Raw genomic sequence first — 25,477 nt, forward strand, 5'->3', positions numbered from 1 at the left:
GACTTAGACTGCTGGGGGGTTCCCATGATGCACTGAGTGTTTCTTTCTCTTTTTGCTCTGTATGCACCACTCTGCATTTAATCATTAGTGATTGATCTCTGCTCCCCTCCACAGCATGTCTTTTTCCTGGTTCTCTCCCTCAGCCCAAACCAGTCCCAGCAGAAGACTGCCCCTCCCTGAGCCTGGTTCTGCTGGAGGTTTCTTCCTGTTAAAAGGGAGTTTTTCTTTCCCACTGTCGCCTAGTGCTTGCTCACAGGGGGTCGTTTTGACCGTTGGGGTTTTTCTGTAATTATTGTATGGCTTTGCCTTACAATATAAAGCGCCTTGGGGCAACTGTTTGTTGTGATTTGGCGCTATATAAATAAAATTGATTTGATTTTGATTTTTCCATCCAGACTCTTTGGAAGAATACCATTAACCCATAAAGATTTGGCTATACATTTCAGAGTGACCTTTTATTGTGGCCAGCCTAAAGCACATCTGTGTAAAGTGCTGTCTAATCAGCATCTCGATATGCCACACCCGTGAGGTGGGATGCATTATCTCGGCAAAGGAGAATGCTCACTAACAGATTTAGACAGATTTGTGAACAATATTTTAGAGAAATGGGTCTTTTGTGCATATAGCTCAGCTCATGAACAAGCAAAAACAAAAGTACTGCATTTATATTTTTGTTCAGTGTGTGTATATATGTATGTATGTATGTATAGTGTGTGTGTTCTAGTACAATCATGATGAAAAATTAGCATACATTGGCCAACGCAGAGATAAAGGTGTTTAACAAATTTCAAGATGATGTGTCTCACAAAAATGAATTGAGTCTGGAAACCTCAGTGTTACAGGTAATGGTCAATCATCTGATGTTAAGATATACAGTACTTTTAATTGCAGCCTGAATAGTTGCAGTACATTGACTCATTTTGCAGGCACCTATACTACAAGTCTGTAACCGTTTACATAATAGTTAAATAAATACAATGTTTTACAAGCTACAAAAGCATGGCAAGATGAATTGGTGTTTGAAAAGACAAGTCATACTCTCACCGAGATTTAAGGCTCACATGATCAAAAATGTAGCCACTCTCAACTTTCTGTACTTACAAAACGTGACGAGTTGTCATTTTTCACCGTCTTAGCATTCCCAAAAGATTCCAAGATGGGGTTTGCTTGCAAAAGCTGACGTTCCAATTCACCCTGAAAGAAAATGCATGACAGTATCATGCCAACATATCAAAGATCAACAAAAGAAACTGTAAACAGGATTTTTTTTAATCTGACAACTGAAGAACAGGGGGGAAAAAAGCACTCTCCCATGCAAACAAAGCCTATAGACGTGAAAGTGTGTGTTGTGTTTTGTACACCTTTGTGTACACATTCGACAAACAAAGCTGTAGGAAAGATGGCAGCAATTACAACAGCTACAGTCATAGCCCAAATTTAGGTTTACTAAAAATACTACACTGGGAAAGGATCTCCCCCCCCCCCCAACTTGTTTTACCTGCTGATTTATACAACTGTTACCTAGTTCTGTTCAACACAATGAATATAATAATCTTTCAGACAAGCCTTTCTAAAAGAGTGGTCCTATGGGCCATTAAAATATTTGCAAATGTGTATTTGGATCCACAAAAGTGTAAAAAAAAAATAAAAAAATCTGCGTGTGTGTAACCAGATCCACAAATGAGCATAAGAATTTGTGTGTGTAGCCAGGTCCACAAATGTGTAATCAGATCCACAAATGTGTATAAATAAATTAAAAAATAATAATAATAATAATAATTTAAAAAAATCCATTCATGTGTACCTTCCAGCTCTCGGAATTAGGAGTACAGGATTTTTTTTTTTTTTTTTTATCCAGTGAATTCAATTCTCTTCTGTAGGATATAGTACTATTTGTGTTAACATTTTCTTATGACCATTTTTATTCTTGTGTTTATTTAAAATTAAAATGCCCAAGAAGATTCATTAATGGTCCTGGTATCTGAAACAGGAAATAAATAAATAAAACACACCCTTAAAGATGTTCTCTGAGGGCCCAGCCAGGCTTAAAACTGTAGTGGTGACTGATATCATTGGTGCATGCGTCCTCTGGTGGTTAGTCTCCACACAACTGCAACTGTTTGTTGTGATTTGGCGCTATATAAAAAAATTGATTGATTGATTGATTGATTTCTTTAGGATGAAAACTGCCTGGAAAAAAGTTAAATGAGCCACAGTATGGTTACTTGAAACTCAGCGCTGGCTCATAACCGAAGAAGAGTACTTATAAAAAATAAAAAAAGGGGGGGGGGGGCTTTTATTCTGCAACATTTCCCAATCTATTCTAACTACTATGTCAAAACACAGAAATACCTGCAAAGAGAAGCAAAGACACTTTGTTCCCAATCCCTATCAAATTATTGTTTGATCACATTAATGATTTGAGGGGGTCATGTGCAGATGTTCGAAAGCTGGTCCAATATTTTGCAACAAAAACTGTATTATTGAATTGGTCGTGAGCAGACATTCCAAAATGACAAACAGAAAAATTTCGTCAGAAGTACCATTTCTCTTCTTATGGTTGAGTGGAATATTTTGTGATTACATCAAAAACTGGTGCACAAAAAGACAGCTGAAGGAAACCATTTTACACAGAGAGGTTTGCAGGATGAGAAACCAACACTGTGCTCAAGATGTCAAAAATGTAAAGCTGGAATGAAGGCGGGATGAATGGGATAAGCGTATTCCTATTCCAGCTATCAGAGTAGCAGCACAGTCCAGAGGTCAGAGGATTTAAAAAAAAAAAAAAAAAGTCCCTCAGTCAGTCTTCGTAGATACAATTACTTATAGTTACCTTAATTCACCCATACAGTCAGCTAAGCTCAGCTAAAATAATAATGCAAACAACAGTAGAAGTCGAATTTAACAGAATTAGAAGTTGACCCATTTTCCTTCATCAAAGCAAGAGTATCACTCATCTGATAGTCACCAAAAACAGGCTTCTCTATGTGAGACAGCCAATTTCTTGAATGACAAAAAAAAAAAAAAAAAAAAGCCTTAAAATGACTGAAAAACCACAATTTCAGTCAATATGGGAATGCACCTGATCCCTTCAGAAAATGAAATAAATAAAAATAAAATAATCTCAGTCAATATCTTTCTTGCTCACAGCTGCAAGTGTGAAGTTTAGCAGGCCATGAAAAAGTACTTTAGGCCAGACAGAGTAGAGCCAAAAGGGACCAATAAAAAGTGTCCCAAATCTTCCAAGGCAGAAACGGATGGAGACGCATCTTAACAGCTGCACTAGGGTCCCCCAAGCAACAAACATTGCAAACCACCGTCTTCCTCACTAAACCACCGAGCACTCTAAAAATGTTGATGTGCCGAACTTCTCCAGACCGACATGATTTCCAGGCGGGCTTCTGTTTAATGTGAGAAAGGTTCAAATACAGCCACCATCTCAAACAAAACAATCAGTAAAAACAACCCTAAAAATTTAAGTACATTAATGTGGAGCATAACGATTCATGTCAATAAGTGCAGAGGACAAAGAAAAACATGTCAAAGAAGCACTGACAAAGAGATTTAAAAAAACAAATGTTTGAGTAAAACTATAGCAGAAGGATCAAGGTGAAGGGGAATAGAGCAGCCAACATCCCAAATATTACCCAATCTAATCTATCAGAGTGAGAAAATACCATTTATACCATGTGGATTCACAAAGCCAAATGTATATATATATACACACATCCTACAAAATATATACTACTCACATACAAGAGGTGTCCACTCTGTAGGATACAGGCAGATCCAATAGTTAGGCAACTGTTTTTAAAAGTCAATCAACTACAAATAGGTATAAATCCATAAACATACAATAATAGCACTTTGGACAAGATCATTTTAGTCAAAAGCAAAGCTTTATTTCATTGCAATAACTTATCTTTGGCAGTGTGGCTCTATTCTGGGACTTCCATACTCTCTCATGCTTACGTGAAAAAGCCTAGAGGAAGGGAGAGCACCTCCCTGCCGTCCAGCTACATGGAAAGGCTAGCAGAGAGACAATAGCAAAGACTCCAAGCATGTGGAATAGAACAGAGCAGGTAGCAAGGACAATGAAATGACAGCATGGAAGCTGGACAACAAACATGAGGAGATGGGGTGGTGATGGGTGGTAGCTCAGCTTGCGGAGGAAGCGGCGATGCCAGCTGTAGCAGTTACATAAAGGCACTATAAAAATGTGCCAATTGAAAGCATATGAGGGAGTCAGTTGATGTGGGTTGTACTGGACTTTGTGGTATTTGTGTTTGTGGCAAGCTTTTTTTTTTTTTTTTTTTTTGAGTGTGAATATGTGTGTGTGTGTGTATGTGTGTGCGGCTAATGAGATGGGAGCAGCTCCTGCTGCTGTGAACATGAATGTCTCCATAACGTTTTTTTTCCCCACGGCAGCAGATTTATTTATTTATTTTTTTAAAAGATTTTATTGATACAACACTCATAATTAATCATGCACAAAGCTGAACCTCGAGCAGAGAGTTATTGACAGGCAACGATTATGGCTCATGGCCATAAGTGCACTAAATATTCTCAGGGTTGCTGTTTTTACACTGACTGCATCAAAATCAACAGTTTTCAATTAAAAATGAGTCATCATAACATGACATCACACTTATGTCAATTTTGGAATTAATCTGTGCCTCAGTTCTTAACATTAGCAGCCACATTCCATTGAAGCTCACGCTGGGACGCTTCTAATAGCTACGTCACGCATCAAAAACACACAAGTAGTCACGAGTGCTTTGTTTTCGGACGTCTCCCGAGATGGTTGCTGCGAATGCCATATACTTTGAAACCGGTCACAGTGGATCATCGGATGGTCACTAACAGCCTAAATCTAAACTGTTGTGATTTCAGTGCAACATGTCCTTTAACTTCAGGAACTGTGAACAGTAACCCAACAACTAAAACCACTCATAGCATTTGTAAAAGGTGCCAAACATACAACAAACCCACATACTAAAGAAAGTAAGTTTGGGTGACAGGAAAAAAGTGGAGCATGCACATTAACACAGTGAATAATAAAGCACAAGACTTGCCTGTAGTTTCACTGGTTTAGGTGAGTCTGGCTGTTTGTTCCATGTAAACAAATGCAAACTGTTAGACTGTGTGCACGCAGTCTGGCTGCACAAAGCCATGGCCATTACCACAGCTGTTATAATACACATTCATGCTTTGTGTTCAGCCATGTGTAACTGCCAGTATGTACGAGGTCTGTTAGAAAAGTATTGGACCTTTTTATTTTTTGCAAAAACCTGATCGATTTGAATCACGTGTGCTTGCATGAGCCAACCTTGAACCTTCGTGCGCATGCGTGAACTTTTTCACGCTTGTCGATTGCGTCATTTGCTGGTAAGCAGCCTTTGTGTGGAACGTGCAGTGCGCTCGGCGGATTTTCATTTCAAGGAAAAAGATGTAACGACTGGAGCAGTGCCGCATCTAATTTTGCCAGAAACTGGGCGACAGCCAAGTGAAAACCATTTGGATGATTCAGACGGCTTTCGGTGACAATGCTTTGGGCATCACACAGATTAAGGAGCGGTACAACCGGTTTAAAGACGTCCGCACAACGGTGGAGAGCGAGCCACGCTCCGGTCGGCCATCAACATGCTGAAATGACCAGATCATTTCCAAAGTGAATACTGTGGTGATGCGGGACCGTCGTGTGACTATCCAAAAATTGCGGAAGAGGTGGACATCAGCACTTTTTCGGTACATTCCACTGTGACAGAAGATTTGGTCATGAATAGAGTGGTGGTGAAATTCATGCTGCTGCTAACGGCAGCGCAAAAGCGCCTCTGTGTTGGAAGTTTCACAGGGCATGTTGTGACATGCCCACCTCTTCCACAATTTCTCAGATAGTCACACGACTGAAAAGTCACCGAAAGCCGTCTGAATCATCCGAATGGTTTCCACCTGGCTGTCGCCCAGTTTCTGGCAAAATGTGATGCGGCGCTGCTCCAGTCCTCCTCGTATATCTCATTAACATGTGACTGTTATACCACCTTTCAGCCCATAACAAATGTACAAACTGAATATCTCACCCATATTGGCCTCTCTTCATTGGCTTCCTGTTAATTCTAGAATAGAATTTAAAATTCTTCTTCTTACTTATAAGGTTTTGAATAATCAGGTCCCATCTTATCTTAGGGACCTTGTAGTACCATATCACCCCAATAGAGCGCTTCGCTCTCAGACTGCAGGCTTACTTGTAGTTCCTAGGGTTTGTAAGAGTAGAATGGGAGGCAGAGCATTCAGCTTTCAGGCTCCTCTCCTGTGGAACCAGCTCCCAATTCAGATCAGGGAGACAGACACCCTCTCTACTTTTAAGATTAGGCTTAAAACTTTCCTTTTTGCTAAAGCTTATAGTTAGGGCTGGATCAGGTGACCCTGAACCATCCCTTAGTTATGCTGCTGTAGACGTAGACTGCTGGGAGGTTCCCATGATGCACTGTTTCTTTCTCTTTTTGCTCTGTATGCACCACTCTGCATTTAATCATTAGTGATCGATCTCTGCTCCCCTCCACAGCATGTCTTTTTCCTGGTTCTCTCCCTCAGCCCCAACCAGTCCCAGCAGAAGACTGCCCCTCCCTGAGCCTGGTTCTGCTGGAGGTTTCTTCCTGTTAAAAGGGAATTTTTCCTTCCCACTGTAGCCAAGTGCTTGCTCACAGGGGGTCGTTTTGACCGTTGGGGTTTTACATAATTATTGTATGGCCTTGCCTTACAATATAAAGCGCCTTGGGGCAACTGTTTGTTGTGATTTGGCGCTATATAAAAAAATTGATTGATTGATTGATTGATTGAATTCCCAAGTCAGACTACCCACTGATTAATAGTAATTATCAATAATATTATTCATCTGATGTTATTAAGTTACCTTAAATCCTTAAAGAGGTCTTATTAAACCCCTTTTCAGCAAGTTAACAAAAGGTCACAAGGTGTGTTTATAGCAAATAAAGTTTGCAGAACAAAATATCCCATATGCAGCGAGGTCCATGAGACATGAGAATGCCAAGACATCTCGCATCTGAGCAATGACAATTTCTGTTTTAGTTTGTTTAAGGAAGGGTAATGCTATTTGCCATGTGCTACTCCTTCCTGGGCAGAGCACTGCTCTGTCAAACACGTGTTGTACAGAATTTAGACAGGCTCAATTAGAATAACTATTTCAGATTTTTTGTTTTTAAGCCCCCTTTACACAGGACACCAGCAGTTGTGAGTTTGTTGTGTGGCTGAAAACACACTCAATATGTGAAAGGTGACGCGAAGTCTCACGCGGAGTTTGCGCGCTACAGATGATGTCACATTTCCACAAAGATCTGCTGCTTTTTTGACATATATGCTGGATTTTGAGCTGTTTGTCATCATATTTCCTCAATGTTGGTGCACACTGAGTGAGCGAGAGAGAGACAGCGCTGACAAAACGTGATGAATATTAAATGGTTAATTTTTCCACACTCATCAGTTTTAATTTATCTTTGTGCGCACGTGTTTCCCTGTCATTCACAGGCAGCGTCAGCTCAATCTGCAAATGACATCACTACAATTCATGGAAAAAAGGACAAAACTGTAGTGAATCCACAATGATTTTAATGTACCTACTTATACTGTATATTAAAATGCCCACGTGAGGGGTTTCACGCACATGGCAGTGGAAAAAAAAAAAAAAAAAACGCACAAGCACGCATAATCCAAACTGGATATGCATGTATAGAAACATGAAAAAAAGCATTAATTTAAGATTTAGCTTGACTTGTCTTCCATGGTGACAGGCTTTTAGTTAGTATTACAGGTTGCCATCACAGCAGTAATCAGGGCGCAGATTACTTGTCTGACGTGATGCGCGCGTTCAGTGACAGTTGAGCTGCATGTGTGCTTGTGCTGAAATGACATGTGGTGTTTGATGCGATTTCATGACCGCACAAGGACCGCTAGACAGACCCCGTCCCTGTGTAAAGAGGGTTTTACTGCAGGAGAATTTCTACATGCAGTTAGAATTGTGGGTTTGTTGGGATGTTTCAAACAAAACCCCACCCATACAGAATTGTAAAAGGCAGAAAAAACTGTTAACAAATGTGTAAAAACTCAAATTCTTGAGACAAAACAACCATTATTAAAATTTGTATTTTAATTAAGGTCAAAACATTTTCACAGTATGGTCCTCTTGAGGTTAAGGTTAAAAAGAAAAGTAATGATGAATTAAGCAGACTGGTGAAGAATGAGAGAATACTTACAGGGATGTTGTGGTCTTTCCTTCCTTTGTGTGAGGAGGCAACATGTGCCAGGTATTGAATGACCTTTTTTGTATTTTCCGTCTTGCCAGCCCCTGACTCACCTCTGTGAGACAAGATGATACCGAAGAAACACAAACTTAAAATATGCGAAATGTCGCACTGCTCTGAATGCATCCTTCTCATAAACATGCAGCTACTACATGATATGAAGCACAGCAATATACTACATAGCTTTACAGATTTGCAACCATTCAAGTTCTAGTTTTAAGGCTTCCTGACCATTTTTCTGCAGGTTTTTAGAGGGAAAATTAGTGCTTCACACATTTGTCTCCATCACAATCATACAAAAACACACAAATCATATATCTGAGACAAATACGTAAACATGTTCTTTCTCTGCAGTATACGTATTTTGAGTTTCACTATAGTTTAGTGGCTGTGGATTAAAGGGACCTGCAGTCTGCAGTGACCAAGCCATTTGGAAAAACAAGTTTTCTCAGTTCTGTCAGCCAAGCAAGCAACCATTTAGGCAGCACTTTATATTTAAAACATACCAGAGGTTTTACAGTATGTCCAGATTTACAAAGACCAAGAATACACAAAATATTGTTTTGCTTTCAAATGTGGCTCAGTGATAACACGGAGAGTGATGGATCAGTTCTGGCAGTAACGTGGGCCACTAAACAAGCCTACTCGGGAGGTATTGCGTCAATGTCCAAATTTAACTGCTTAAAGTTAAATTCCTCAGTACCATCTCCCCCCACCCCTCAAGAATCAATGCCAAACAAACAAGTAATAATTTATTCCTCTCTGCCCTCTGAGTATTTTAAATTGTGCTAGTGTTGCCATATTGTTATGCACTCATATGTGTCTCTTTACCAAAGCTCTCAAAGTTAAAGGGGCCTTTTTATGTAAAATCTGCTTCATGTACCTTTAACAGTTAAATATGAGTTGAGTTTCAGGTTAGTTTGGGATATGTTAGTGGTTGTGTTCTTGTTTAAATTAGCTTGAATCACATTCAAACAGCTAAAAGGACTGGGCCTGTTGCATGGCTTATATCTTAGATACCTCCGGCATTTAATTTGACTACATTCTTGTCACCTGAAGATATCAGTCACTCAAATTATACCAACTGTGGAACGGAAACATCTGGCATTTCTCAGATCTTAAGTGACAGACTGGTCAATGTCAACAAGATCCAAAAATAACTGTCCAAGGCTTGGGGCCACTAGGACATTCTCACTGATTTCTTAAAGTACGGGAATGAAACCGAACTGCATTCCTTTCTGTTAAATTTAATTCAATCTATATATAAAAAAGCAATGTGGGATATCCAGCAACAATGTAACTGTTAAACAAAATATTCAAATTGAGTTGAGGCATTCAGAAAGAGTGGATGAAGAAAAACAAATATTGTTTTATAATATATCCAATTATCACATACCTATAAATGATACGCCAATATGATTGGATAAAACACTAAAGAATAAATAGCAATACACCCTTGTGATATTTTTCGCGGGCCGGTAATACTTTTCATACCACCCGAGTAAATCCCAGTTGAATCAACTGAATGTGTTTGTCCTAGATATTGTTAATGTGTAATTTAATACACCTGTTTGTTCTATTCAATGACATCATCAATTGAATGTGTGTGTCGTAGATATTTTCAATGTCTTATTACAACTGTTTAGAAATGTTCTATTTAATAAAATTCTGATTACAATTGACACCATTTATTACTATTGCCTTTAGTGTACGGAAGGGTGTATGGTTTTCTTTGGGGTGTATAAAGCCATATTAATTGGTGAACAACTTGATAACTGATAATATTACAGAAGACAGGAATATGCTCATCTGGCACCTGTACTACATACTTAATTATTTTAACAATAACATTTATGCTATTTATTCATTTATTAATTTTCAACTGCTTATTGAGGTCCAATGACAGCAAAGGAAGGAGCACTTCCCACACTGCCCTAATATTTGTACTATGCAGTACAATATTGCGGCATCTATTGACTACATGTCAGAAAACAATGGACTAAACATACATTCACTTATACTCATCTCTCCTCTCGAGGACAGTGACTACGTTTACATGCAGCCAATAACCCTTTCATAACCAGAATATTAGCAATAACCTGGTTGGGCACAGCCATGTAAACACCCGCAAAACCCGAATATGCTCATATTCCTGTTTTGAAAAACCTGAGTAAGACCCCTGGGTTACTCCCTTTTCTAACCCGAATATCAGGTCATATAAACGCGCATCGGAATATCCCCATAGAAAGGAACATTATTTTGTGTTCTGTGCATGTCCTATCTGCAAGGAATCTTGGTCTTTTGAGTACGGCAACTACTTGTATGTGGAGCACGCAACCCACTGGACACGACAGAAGCAGATCTAAACAGTGCATTGTGTTCTGCGTCCTTATCAGGCGGGCCGGATGCGGCACCAGTCGGCATCACCGCGATTGCTCTGCCTCCGATGCGCTTACCGAGTCTGCAGGCTCGGTAAACGCCGCAGTGGCCCACTCACACAGCCCCTCTCTCTACTGTGCGGAGCTGCGGCAACAGGTCCAGAGACTACGCTCGCTGTTTTGATGCAAAGCGCTCCGGCATTTGTGGAAAAATCCACAGAGCCACAGGGTCTCGGCATACCACAGCCGCAGAGCTCCGTGGCCATGACTTGGATTCTTTGCGGGTCCCGCATCCGTACCTCTGGCGGCAGTGAGCGAAGGGAGAGCAGGCGCATTGTGTTGTGCGTGTGTCTTAATCTTCTCGCCCAGAAGAAAAAAAAAGAGTGTTTACACAGGAGAGGAAAGTGAGAAAATGTTAATGCCTGTTTGAGAAAAGTGTACAAAGTGTGTAGTGAGGGGTTTTACACCAAGCAGGATTTGCACAAACGCCAGACCAAATCAAGCACCGGTGGAAGATGTGCGTTGCTGTTTAGATGGGGATATTCCAAATGATACCAATGACCATGTATACAGGAGTAACTCTGTCTGCTTAAGCATGTAAACGGGTTATTCCTAATGATTCAGAAACCGGAATATTGACCTTAACCTGAATATTAACGGCATGTAAACGTAGTCAAAGTTGGTGAAAAGTCTGACAGAAGAAATACTCACGTGCAAAGAATGGATTGGTCTTCTCGGTCTATATGCAAGACAAGAGTGGGGAAAAAGGAAAGAGCAAAAGAAATTTATCATTGAACATCTGTTGGTTTGACAACACTCAGATACTGAAAACGCTGTCGTAATGTTGGAATATATTGCCAAGTAAAACTTTATAAAAGCCCCAAACCATTTGTGAGAAAGTACATGGGCAAATATGGGAAAAAAAAATTATACAATAGAAAGAAAGACAGTAAAACTGGAAGGTAAAACAAGAAGGTCATGGGTTCGATTCCCCACATGTGGCCTTTCTGTGTGGAGTTTGCATGTTCTCCCTGTGTTTGTGTGGGTTCACTCAGGGTGCTCCAGCTTCCTCCCACATCGAAAGACATGCAGGTTAGGTGGATTGGAAACTTTAAATTGTCCGTAGGTGTGCATGTGAATGTGTTTGTCTATTTGTGGCCCTGTGACAGACTGGCACCCTGTCCAGGGTGTACCCTGCCTCACGCTCTGACTGCTGGGATAGGCTCTAGACCCCCACGAACCTTAATTGGAGTAAGCAGTTGAGGATGAGTGTGATGAGTGTAAATTTACTAAAAATAAAAACTAAATCACATGTACATAAGTTTTGACACCCTTTGCTCAATACTTTGTCGATGCCCTTTGGCAGCAATTACAGCCTCAAGTCTTCTTGAATATGATGCCACAAGTTTGGTGCACTTATTTTTGGGCAGTTTTGCCCATTCCTCTTTGCAGCACCTCTCAAGCTCCATCAGGTTGGATGGGGAGCATCAATGCACAGCCACTTTCAGATCTCTCCAGAGATGTTCAATTGGATTCAGGTCTGGGCTCTGCCTGGACCACTCAAGGACATTCACAGAGTTGTCCTGAAGCCACTCCTTTGATATCTTGGCTGTGTGCTTAGGACAGGGTGAGCAATCATGTGCCATGAAGGGCTAAGACACTGCAAGTTTTCATTGCTACCAATCACCTCAGCAGGTGATTTCATTAATGTTCAGGTGTCTCAGCAGGTGATTTCATTGACAACCAGTTGTTTATTTTCAGGGGAGAGCTCATCAGCAACTCACCTGCTGAGGTGATTGGTTACAAGTAAAACCTGCAGTGTCTTTGCCCTCATTGTCCACCCCTGGCTTAGGGTCATTGTGCAGGATGTCTCTGTACATTCATCTTTCCCTCAATCTTGTCCCCAAAGTAGTCCCCAGTTCCTGCAGGTGAAAAACATTCCCACAGCATGATGCTGACACACCATGCTTCACTGTAGGGATTTTGCCTGGTTTCCTCTAAACATGATGCCTGGCATTCACACCAAAGAGTTCAATCTTTGTCTCATCAGACCAGAGAATTTGTTTCTCATGGTCTGAGTACTTCAGGTGCCTTCTAGCAAACTCCAGGTGGGCTGTCATGTACCTTTTACTGAGGAGTGGCTTCTGTCTGGCCACTCTACCATACAGACCTGATTGGTGGATTGTTGCAGAGACTGTTGTCCTTCTAGAAGGTTCTCCTCTCTCCACAGAGGAATGCTGGAGCTCTGACAGAGTGACCATCAGGTTCTTGGTCACCTCCCTGACTAAGGCCCTTCTCCGCCAATTGCTCAGCTTAAAGAGGGGTCAGCTTTGGGGAGAGTCCTGGTGGATCTGAACTTCTTCCATTTACAGATGATGAAGGTCACTGTGTTCATTGGGACCTTCAAAGCAGCAGAAATGTTATTATACCCTTCCCCAGATTTGTGCCTCGAGACTATCCTGTCTCGGAGGTCTGCACACAATACTTTTGAGTTCATGCTTGGTTTGTGCTCTGAGATGCACTGTCAACTGTGTCTCTTTCCAAATCATGTCCAATCAACTGAATTTACCCCAGGTGGACTCCAATTATGCTGTAGAAACATCTCAAGGATGACCAGTGGAAACAGGATGCACCTGAGCTCATAGCAAAGGGTATGAATACTTATGTTCTCGTGATTTCTTAGGCTTACAGACTTACAGACCCTGCAGCGGGTCCGTAATCAACTTTTCTGCAGCGCGGCTTTGCTTTGAACCTTGAACCAATCGAAGCAGTGGTTCGCAGAATGTTTATTCTTTCTTTCTGTTGCTTAATTTTCCCCCGCTAAAACCCTAAAGAGCATACGTCTGAGTATTATTTACCTTTTCTATGTTAAACTGACCTGTTATGGTCTTCTGAAACAGTTGATAGATGTATTTTATAACTTAAAAACTGGAGCGATGCTAACGCGTTAGCATGTCTATGGCATTTTCAATGTTAAAAGTTAGCATTAAGCAGTTGCAGCTGTCATCACGTTCGGGTGTATTTGTTTTCAAATTGTAATATTTCTTAAATTTATTTTTGTTTATATATTAATAATCTAATGATTATTATATACAGTATATATCATATACAATTTTAGAGAAAGAGACAAAAAGAACCTGAAGAAACACAACAGGAAATATAAAACCAACTAACAATGAACATACATAAATAAATACATACATACATACAGAAATAAATAAGTGTTTCCTGTGAACACCTAGTGACTCTTACACCTCCACTTCATCCCTGTCTTATTTAAGTTTAATGACAGTTTGTTTTGGTCAAACCAAAATATGGTTTGACCGAAACAATTTGTTAATTTCTTCAGTGATTTCCTCCACAACTATCTGCCAAGCTAGAAAACTGCTGCATCGTAGTAAGAGCAGAATACTACTGGAATGAATTTAAATAAGGAAAGCCGTTTTTTTTTTTTCTCACCTAAATGGATGCTGTACTCACTACAGTTTATTGCCTGGAATAGTCCCAGACTGCATTTCAGAGCTTCTAGAATTGAAACATTTTCGTGCAGGTGGTGTTGGGGGGTAATTTGGGGTTTCAGCTTTTTTTGTTTTTCACCACTTTCATCCCTGAATATGTCAATCGTGAGTCACTTTTGAGCAGATTAAAGTTACTAACTAGGACTCCTGTCTTGTTGCGAGAAAGAAACAAGAATCATCCTCCGTTCTGTTCACACAGCTCCAAACGCTGTGCGGCTCTCTGCCGAGTCAATTTAGAACGATAGAATCCAGTCTGAATTAATAACTTCAAAGTGAAACACCGTTTTATTTTTATTTTTGTCCAGAGATCAAGGATACAGTGACCAATTTCAGATTTACTTTAAGATTCAATGAAATACATAGAAAACCTGTAAAGCCTACTTTTAGTACAAAATTCACGAGGTATCGATAGATAAAATCTTATCACCATTACCCATCCCTAGCTGTGACTCAACTTGATGTGCAAAAGTTCGGCCCATGGAAGGGAGCAGAGACTCCTTACGCAGCACCACAGACATTCAACAAACGGATTACACCTGTAGTGGAACAAGCTGGTCTCACATCATCCTGGACAGCCACACCAGGTGCTGAAACTCACCAAACTGATGGACCAACTCTGCCGCTGAAACCGTGATCTGACGGATGGAACTGTGGCGCAAAGTTTTTTCAGCTATGACAAGGAATTAAAGTATTTTCAGATGCTGTTTACCAAACTCAGGAGGCTGTATGTGGATTATTTTTCTTCAGGATCATGTAATGATGAATTCCACTGAAACAAGTAAGACTTTTATTTACTCTGTGTGTGAATTTTCTCCGCATGAGGACTGCGGCTTTCAGCCAATCAATGGACAGCATTGATGGGCGTATTCCGATTTATGAGTAAATTACATGAAAGGCTATAAAAATCCATAAATAGAGGAGGGTTGTCTTTCACCAAAACATTATAGGCTTGCATCTCAGATGTACCTTCGGGTAAATTGCAGCTGAACTTTAAGGTCTTCTTTTTAATAAAATCCTCCTCTGTACCACTTCATCATGACGATGTATAATGGGGACACAAAATGCAAAACATGCACTATGCACAATTTCTTCACATCCACAGAAGCCTGTAACGTCTGGGTTGTCTGGGTATCTTGGTGGCTTTTCTCACTCTTCTCCTTCTTGCACAGTCACTCAGTTTTTGAGAACTGTCTGCTCCACACAGATTTTCCATAGTGAATTGAGGAGTGAAGAAGCAAGCTCAAATATGTTAAGTATCTGGAAGGCAAATGAAAGACAGATGTAAATTTGTACTGGCCTGCTTGGAGACCCCGATTTGTAATGTAACACCTAATTTATCTTCCCACCTGACTGGTTTGACAACAGCAATGAGTCACTTAACAGATCCTCGAGGTGAAGACATGATTTAGACAAACAGTTTCGTTTTGTTTTTTTTCCAACTACTGATAGTATCTTAACATACATACAGTTTGATACAAGTAAAGCTGCACCCACTGTATACTAAGTCATAAATATCACCTTTAATTCTCAGGAACACTGATTTGGGTTTAAATTTGATTCTTGTTCACTTATATAAATGGGAAACAACAACACAAAGGTTTCCATTCAGTGTCGACATCGGCATTTCTGGGATACTGACAATTTACATGTAATGCAAAATGACGCACAACCGTTTTTCACGTCACCATTGCATGCTAAATGTTCATCACATGAATATTTCACGGCTATGTAACCAAAGAAACCACAAGTGTAGATTAAGCAGGCTAATATATTGAGTTTGCATGGAGACAGTTTGGAGTAAATTCATCCTAAAGCTAGATTTTGATTTGTGCAAAAGAACTGATGACGTCAACTGAAAACAAAGTCCATCAAAAAATCAAAAACATGATATAAGATCAAAGACTCACCGGGAGTGTTGGCTTTTCCGTATAAACAATGATTAAAAAAAAAAAAAGTCACATCAGCCTTTTGGTCCTTTTCGCTCCAACCAAGCCCATTTGAATTTATCCTGTCTCCCTGCAGCAGAACAAAGCTTCCGTCCATTTTCTTAGTAGGTTCAACGTGGAGTTCACAGTCAAATCTGTAAAAATCTCATTTGCTGCTGTGTGGACGAGTGGCAGCACGTTACATTTATCCTTCTTATCCAATATAGGATCAAGACATGAAAACCTGAGACTTAATATCCACTGTGGCGTCTCACAGATGTTTCCAAAACAATTTTACAAATATGAACATCAACAAAATCAGACCATATACTGAATCAGACGCAGGTCGGGAAAACAAAAATAACCCGGAAATGTTCACCATGTTAGTAAACACCCAGACTTCCAGTATTCCTGGAAAACTCCCACCAATGGACAAAATATGAGCTGACAGTCTGCTAGATACCAAAGGTTGGAAACTACAAGCAACAAATTATTAGACTCAAGAGAAACCCCTTCACCCACACTTCTATGTTTAGACTGCAATTGACATTGCACAGTCAAAAATGAACACGAAAACCTGTCTGAGCGACTGCAGTCTGCTTTTGGAATGCAGTCTTCCATGAAGACAACTTACACTAAAGTGAAACTGATGCCTTGCCTGTGGTACCCATGACTGCATGCTCACCTCAATATTGCACTGTTTTTGATGCTATTCTGTTTTTTCTCTGCCGTTTCTTTAACTTGGTAAAATTTTGCAAAAACATTGCAACTGTTAAAATAGCCTGAGCAGTGGATCACCCCTGTGAGTCTGGTCTGCTTGAGGTTTCTTCCTCATTATAATCAGAGGGAGTTTTTCCTTACCGCTGTCGCCTGCGTTCTTACTTAGGGGGGGTTGGTAAAGTTACACCTTACTTGTATGAAACGCCTTGCGGCAGCATTGTTGTGATTTGGTGTTGTATAAATAAAATAAATTGAAACCTGTCAGTGACATCTCATGATTCATACTGACATTTATTATAGGAAAACCCAAGTATGTATTATTTCCATAACTTTGTAGCATCAGTGACTATTACTACGGTAGACAAAACAAAAAAAAAGGTGATCAGAGAAAGCTGATTTCACCCCATTCAAGCAACTAATGGCTATGGCAATTATGAGATGTTCTGTGAAAATGTTCTTATCCATTCAAATTCTCTTTTTTTTTTTTTTTTTTTTTTACATTTAACTTTTTTTTTCAATTCAGCTACTCATCCGGTAATAGATATCTGCAGTTTCGGTTGGTTAGTTACACTCTACTGCATGTATTACCAAATGCAGAAACACACACAAAGACACTTCACCCTCCGGTGGGGTGAAGTAACAATGACAGCTGGATAAACACAAATTAACCAGGCTAGTGATATGCTTAGGGGCACAACTGAAGAGCAGCTTGTCTCTGCTAATCTCTAACCTACAAACCTCCTTTTCCAACCACAACACTTAATTCTCATATGGCTAGCCCTACAACTAAAAATAGTTCCCCTGCCTTACACCCTATGACTGCTGGGATCCAGACCTCTGCTCCTACCCCTGACTCTTAATTGGAGTAAGTGAGTATAGAAAATGGATGGATGGGTAGAAATTGTTCAGGACAGTGGCACATTTCAAAATAATGGGTCAGGCTTGTAACATCAGACATGATGCATGCAGTATGTTGCATCTACCAGTTAACCAAAAATGTCTTTTTGCCTAACACAGACAGTGAATTAAATAGTTGGTTTCAACTCAAAGATGAAAGTTGTTTTGTTGTAAGAGGGCAAAAATGCCATCAAGTTCTGTGTGGCCAATACTGAAGCATCCTTTATTGGGAAAGCAAGGCCTGAAAAAGACTGACAGGGCTGTCCAGTTTGCCACTAACCCAATGACCTGCCCTAAGACTCACACAAAGAACCTTTTGTTACAGGACAATGGGGTCACCCTCTATGTTCTCACTGGTCTGAACCCAGTGCAACACTGCTCAAAGAGCATAGAAGTCTTTCAACTACAGAGGGCTGAAACTGCAGACCTTCAGTGTGAAATATGATCTCGCACAAGCTTTTCTGATCTCATTGCACTCGATAATACAGCACCCCTTTCTCTACTGCTAGGTAACACTTTGATACACATCAGCGCATGAATGCTAATTTACTGTGTGGGGGGGAAGATGTGTTTTTACTGAATGAAATTACCTTATTGAATGCCTCATGCTTTGCACTAGCATTTATTTTTACCAGTTTGTTTAAAGTCCTGGGGAGAATCCCGAGTTTGCTCAATAGGTTGCTTGGTCAAATATGTGGTTAGCACACCCGCCTCATTGAAAAATCAGGGGTTCAATTCCACCAATGCTCCTTTATTTTCTGTGTGGAGTTTGCATGGGTTCCCTCCAGGCACTCTATTTTATTTTCCTCGTGCCATCAAAACATGCAAAGTTTTATGTCCGTTTCACTGACTAGTGTCTGGAGGTTCATGTACAAAGGATGCAGTACACTAGTGTGCCTTAACTGAGAGAGTGGCGACATAAGTCAAAATAAATAAATAAATAAACAAACAACAGTCAAGTGACTCATGGTGCCATCTTCGGTTCAAAATAGCGTTCGCTGTTAATCTGTCTATATGGAAATCTGTTTTATTTTTTTTATTCGCTGAAAATGCCGGGTTGAATTTATATCTAGATACATATGGCAAGGTGCTAGACTGCATATTAAATATAGAACTCTTCAACTGCCCAAAAAAAAAAAAAAAAAAAAAAAGGCCAGTCTAGCTTTACCTTGCCTTAAGAGCTATTACCAAGCTGCTCAGTTGAAGGTCATGCTGGGTTTATGTGATCCAGAATATGTTGCAAAATGGAAAGACATCGAGGGGAAAACTGCACCACCAGTATAAGCTCTTTTGTGTGATGGGCAATTACAGAAAATCTGGAGACAAAATGTGAATCCTTTGGTTGTGGTCCGAAATCCTGAAAAAGTCCGAGCAGACTAGAGCGTTCTTAACACACCATACATGGCAGGAATATCTGATAAGATTATCTTTAGACCCATCACAATAGTGGGGGCGTACTTAAGATTGTCGGAAGGGGAAGATCAGGTCCGATATCGGCATAATTAACTTTTCGTGTGAACCAGGCATTAGAAAGAATGACGCACACTGTCACTTCATCAGTCAAGTGACTTGATGACATAACAGCCTGGACGGCTCTGAACATTTTAAATTTTAATGACAAGAAAACTGAAGTGATGGTTTTTGGTGCCAGCACTGGGTGAGACATTATTGTAAAGCGCTTTAAGCGTCTGATGCAGATGGAAAAGCGCTATATAAATGCAGTCCATTTTGGAGTGCTGTGTGTATATTATAGACCTGTGAGTGGGTCCCTTCACTTCAACCAGCCCATACAGTAAATTCTTTGAGTACTAACAGATTTAAAAAATAAATAAAGACATCTGACACAGTTAAATGCTACTTTGAAAAGATGAGCATTATTAACCACCCAATGTGGGCAACTCTATATACACGCTTACCTACCAGTCAACCAGTAACTGTTAGTTTAACAATCAAGTACTGACCACAAAACTTCATCAGACAGGTTAGCGCTGACACTTTCAGTTATCAGCTTTGCACAGAGTTAAGAGGGTTACTTGATAATGAACTACATTGTGGAAATAAGACCTTGACTCCCAGTACTTCTGTAACAATTCATTAAAAAAAACAAAAAAAACAAACCCAAAGTCTCATATACCAAAAGGACCTGGCAGCACTGGTTTGTGGTCTCCATCCTGCAGCCCTACGGTGGGGAGTCTTGCAGCCTATGGGAAGTTCATCCAGCAGCTGAACTTTCATTAGGTTTAAAGTAGTGAGAAATCATTTATGCTTATGCACAAAAAATTAAGTAAACCATTTTTTTAATGTGTCTGCAATGCAAGTAAACAATTTTTTCCTTATGTAATGAAAGCCAGTTTTGTGTGCGTGTACTTAATGCTTTCCGTGTATTCCATCGGTGCCTAAGACTGGCCATGCAAGAATTGCTGGATTTCCATTAGAGATTTGCTGAGAGGTTTCTAGATGCATTCAGAATGTCAACAAAGCAAAACAGCAAAATGACAGTTTCCACTAACTGATGGAATGAGACTGCTGGGTTCTGAGTCCTTGCAATAATGGTCATTGTAGCAAGGCAGTCACAAGAACTGTAAACCCAATAGACATGGCAATGGAACGGTAAGTCTGGCTCTGTAAAGTTCAGTCATACAACTGAACACTAAAAAGCTATTTTTTGCTGTATTTGTAAAACTGAAATGAGTGGGCAAAATATACTTCATCCTGAAGACTTACCTTGCAACATGCATCTGTAAGCAGACTCAGAGATGGCATAGATGTGAGGAGGCATTTCATGTCTCTTTTTGCCTCTGTACATCTCAATAATGTTCTCAGAATAGATTGGCGGGTTTTTGTAGGGATTTATAACCACACAGAAGAGACCAGAGTATGTCTATGGAAAGAAAGAAAAAAATAAGGTTGATAAGAAACTATTTCTTACAATCTTACCTGAACAAACAGCAAACCCCAAGTCTTGATTAGGTCACAGTTAGAATCAATATACATTGATTGCACAATAAAATGTATAATGAGTAGGCAGAAAAGAGACCATGGAAAAACAGTGCTGACAGGGCTGCAAAAATAATTTGCACTATTAGACATTGATGTTTATGGGGATGCAGAGTGTGGTTTCTCTGCATTTATTTCCTCAAAAGAAGCATCATTAAATCTGCTGCTGGATCACAGATTGGAACTGGGCATATAAATAAACTTAATTCACTTACATACATCTACATACATCTAACCACTTAACCAGGATCAAGTCACGGGGCAACAGCTCCATCAGGGAACCCCAAACTTCCCTTCCCCAGGCCACATTAATTACCTCTGACTGGTGGATCTTGAGGTATTCCCAGGCCAGTGTGGAGATATAATTTCTCCATTACGGATGAGCGAGTACACCACTATCTGTACAGCCATCAAAATTATTTGTATCCATATCTGTACTCGTAGTGGGTGAGGCCCAAACTGGAAGTGGGTGTGGTTTAACCAGAAATGGGTGGGGGTTAAATCAGTACATTATTTTAAGTCTGAAATTGACATGGATTGATCAGAAGTTGCTATGTTTATTGTTTTTTTGAAAACTGTTTACAGAACAGCCTCAAAATTGAAAATTTGACCACAGAAGTAAGAACTACGCGTACTTACAGAAGTTTTTTATTAACTCAGAACATGAATACTCTTAAGTGTATGAATGAATATTTACAGAACAGCCTCAGAATTAAGACTCAATGTTTTTGGTCACAATAGCAAAGGAACTATTTTACAGAACAAGTTTTTTCTAAACTCAGAACATGAATATTCATAAGTGTATGAATGAATAACAGAACAGCCTCAGAACTGACATTCAATGTAGTAGGAAATTATGAACCAAGTATGCATGAACAAGAGTTGCCATACTCAACTTTTTTTAAAATTGTATAATCAAACTGATTTTTTTTTTTTTTTTTTTAATATATATATATATTTACAACCTAACGTTCTTGGCATTTTTTCCACACAAAGTAAAACAATAATGATTAAGGTCTGTGTGTGTCTGTTTGTGCATGTCTGGCTGTGTGTGACTGTGAGAGGAGAGAGGTTGTTCGACTGACCAATTTATTTTTATGAAATGCAGTGAGAAAGTGTCACATACTGCATGCAGCCATATTCACTAAAAATATTAATATAGGCTACTTTGCGTGTTCAGCTATGTGTGTGTAAGTGGTCGGTAAGACTGTTTATTTTTTTTAATGTTCTGTGTGAACTTGGCGATTCATGCAAACAGGGAAATAATATTTCAGCCTTGTTCACTGTATTCTTCTCAAAAGCACCGCGTTCAGTAGAAGCAAAGTTTTTCAACTGACTTTATATCACCAACAAAACCAAAGAACAAGCAAATGGTTAAAAAAAAAACAACACCAGAGTAGAGGCATCGACCAACACAGCACGAGCCATTTTCAGCTCTGCCTTGTCAAATGCACCGCATAGGATATGAAACAAGTTCACCAAGTAACTTTAAATATCATACAAACCAAAACAGAGGCGAGTTGAGGAAACCTTAAGGAGTACTGAGAGAGCAACGAGAGGTAGATTCAAGCCAAGCACAGAGAGAGAGAGAGAGATCAGTCAGTGTCTGTGTGTGTGCGCGAGAGGCTGCAGAGAGATGCGTCTGTGTAGGGAGGGGTGGGTGGTGTGTGTGTGACTGGCCAATCACAGAGCGTGAAGACAGTTAGCCAATTAGGTTTTTCCTTCAGAACGAGCACAGATAGACGAGTTTCACTCGTATCATGCTCGTACTCGTCAAAAATGCTTTATCCGTACAGGATACTGAAACGAGTATCCAGCTCAACCCTACTCTCCACCCTAGTCCTGAGTTTTACCTGTGGTCTTTTCCCAGCTGGACAAGCCTGGAACACCTCCCTAGAGAGGCGGCCAGGGGGCATCCTTACCAGATGCCCAAACCACCTCAGCTGGCTTCTTTCAACGTGAAGGAGCAGCGGCTCTACTCCGAGCTCCCCACAAATGACTGAGCTTTTCACCCTCTCTCTAAGGGAGACACCAGCCACCCAAATTTAATACCTAAGTAAATGTGCTAGACATATTTGTTGGGATTTCTTCTTATTCAGCTGGTAACTGAATAAGCAGAAAACATGGAGGAAAGTGCTTTTTCTACAAGCTGTCTCCATTGTTTTCTCCTCATCAAGCTCTTCCCTCCACATTTTATGCTGTGCACCAGTTATGTGCATGATGGAAATGGTTAACTAAGCCAGCAATGTTTTACACTGCTGAATTGTTTAAGTCTTAATTACACTCAACAAAAATATAAACGCAACACTTTTGGTTTTGCTCCCATTTTGTATGAGATGAACTCAAAGATCTAAAACTTTTTCCACATACACAATATCACCATTTCCCTCAAATATTGTTCACAAAACAGTCTAAATCTGTGATAGTGAGCACTTCTCCTTTGCTGAGATAATCCATCCCACCTCACAGGTGTGCCATATCAAGATGCTGATTAGACACCATGATTAGTGCACAGGTGTGCCTTAGACTGCCCACAATAAAAGGCCACTCTGAAAGGTGCAGTTTTATCACAGCACAATGCCACAGATGTCGCAAGATTTGAGGGAGCGTGCAATTGGCATGCTGACAGCAGGAATGTCAACCAGAGCTGTTGCTCGTGTATTGAATGTTCATGTCTCTACCATAAGCCGTCTCCAAACGCGTTTCAGAGAATTTGGCAGTACATCCAACCAGCCTCACAACCGCAGACCATGTGTAACCACACCAGCCCAGGACCTCCACATCCAGCATGCTCACCTCCAAGATCGTCTGAGACCAGCCACTCGGACAGCTGCTGAAACAATCGGTTTGCATAACCAAAGAATTTCTGCACAAACTGTCAGAAACCATCTCAAGGAAGCTCATCTGCATGCTCGTCGTCCTCATCGGGGTCTCGACCTGACTCCAGTTCGTCGTCGTAACCGACTTGAGTGGGCAAATGCTCACATTCGCTGGCGTTTGGCATGTTGGAGAGGTGTTCTCTTCACGGATGAATCCCGGTTAACACTGTCCAGGGCAGATGGCAGACAGCGTGTGTGGCGTCGTGTGGGTGAGCGGTTTTCTGATGTCAATGTTGTGGATCGAGTGGCCCATGGTGGCGGTGGGGTTATGGTATGGGCAGGCGTCTGTTATGGACGAAGAACACAGGTGCATTTTATTGATGGCATTTTGAATGCACAGAGATACCGTGACGAGATCCTGAGGCCCATTGTTGTGCCATACATCCAAGAACATCACCTCATGTTGCAGGAGGATAATGCACGGCCCCATGTTGCAAGGATCTGTACACAATTCTTGGAAGCTGAAAATGTCCCAGTTCTTGCATGGCCGGCATACTCACCGGACATGTCACCCATTGAGCATGTTTGGGATGCTCTGGACCGGCGTATATGACGTGTACCAGTTCCTGCCAATATCCAGCAACTTCGCACAGCCACTGAAGAAAAGTGGACCAACATTCCACAGGCCACAACTGACAACCTGATCAACTCTATGCGAAAGATGTGTTCCACTGCATGAGGCAAATGGTGGTCACACCAGATACTGACTGGTATCCTCCCCCAATAAAACAAAACTGCACCTTTCAGAGTGGCCTTTTATTGTGGGCAGTCTAAGGCACACCTGTGCACTAATCAGCATCTTGATATGGCACACCTGTGAGGTGGGATGGATTATCTCAGCAAAGGAGAAGTGCTCACTATAAACAGATTTAGACTGGTTTGTGAACAATATTTGAGGGAAATGGTGATATTGTGTATGTGGAAAAGTTTTAGATCTTTGAGTTCATCTCATACAAAATGGGAGCAAAACCAAAAGTGTTGCGTTTATATTTTTGTTGAGTGTAGTTAAAGTAGCTGCAGTCCTTTGAAACATGACAAAATCTTTTAATTTATGTTTTTCTCCAAAATTTTAATTGAGGTACGTTTTGAACACTACCAGGGATTAAAAACAGATTTGTGGTCACCTGCTCTATTCACTGGGTTAAGAAACAGTTTAAACACAGTAAATACAGTAAGTATTGCTTTTTTGTCCAGTGGCGGTGCAGCATGATCTAGCTCAGGGTCTGCAACCTGAAGCTCCGGAGCCTCATGCAGCTCTTTAACCCCTCCTCAGTGGCTCCCTGTATCTAAAAGGCTGAATCTTTTCCCTCTTGTGCAGCAGTGTCTTAAATTGAAAATCTCAGAGGACTTCAGACTAAAGGATGCTGTGATGTAACTAGCATGTTTTGCAGGCAACCAATCACACAGAGTATGTTCACGAAGGCGAGAACTTTATTTTTGGACTCAGACGCTACATTCTGCTGAGTGAGGGCGAGTACATCAGTGCATATGACACAGTGAGCACAGAGCAGAAAGGGAGAATTTTAGGTCAATAATGGAGCAACATGTTAAGAAAACAATTGCGGAGTCACCTTTTCTCGCTCCACTTTAACTAGTGGTGCAGTACTGACAAACTGACACAGTCCTGTTCACACCGTGTGCATGTGCAGGTGGCAATTATACTGAATTTGAGACAACACTGATGTCAATTTATGCATTAAGCATCACAGACAAAATAAATAAAAATAACCATCAAAATTCCTTAAAAATGAGAACATAATGCACTGAAAAAAAAAACCTGATGTGGAAAAACTCTGCAGTGATGTTCAGAAGCAGAAATCACAATAAGCAGGTGAGAACTCTGAA

At 40.5% G+C, this 25,477-nt stretch overlaps 1 protein-coding gene across 5 annotated transcripts in view; it reads right to left on the minus strand.

Moving 5' to 3' along the window:
* The window catches only part of myh10 (myosin, heavy chain 10, non-muscle), a 149,077-nt gene that overhangs the window by 95,939 nt on the left and 27,661 nt on the right, over positions 1–25,477 (minus strand). For 3 of the 5 annotated variants that reach the window (XM_034187660.1, XM_034187657.1, XM_034187658.1), the window contains 5 exons: positions 20,481–20,637; positions 11,408–11,435; positions 8,271–8,373; positions 3,753–3,770; positions 1,102–1,194 (listed from right to left, as the gene is read on the minus strand). In XM_034187660.1, coding sequence (XP_034043551.1) covers positions 1,102–1,194; positions 3,753–3,770; positions 8,271–8,373; positions 11,408–11,435; positions 20,481–20,637 — 399 coding nt within the window. The remainder of the gene's footprint in view (positions 1–1,101; positions 1,195–3,752; positions 3,771–8,270; positions 8,374–11,407; positions 11,436–20,480; positions 20,638–25,477) is intronic. The other 2 variants (XM_034187661.1, XM_034187659.1) reach the window with 1 other exon arrangement.

This window comes from Thalassophryne amazonica, chromosome 15 (assembly GCF_902500255.1).
Source record: "Thalassophryne amazonica chromosome 15, fThaAma1.1, whole genome shotgun sequence".
NCBI lineage: Eukaryota > Metazoa > Chordata > Actinopteri > Batrachoidiformes > Batrachoididae > Thalassophryne > Thalassophryne amazonica.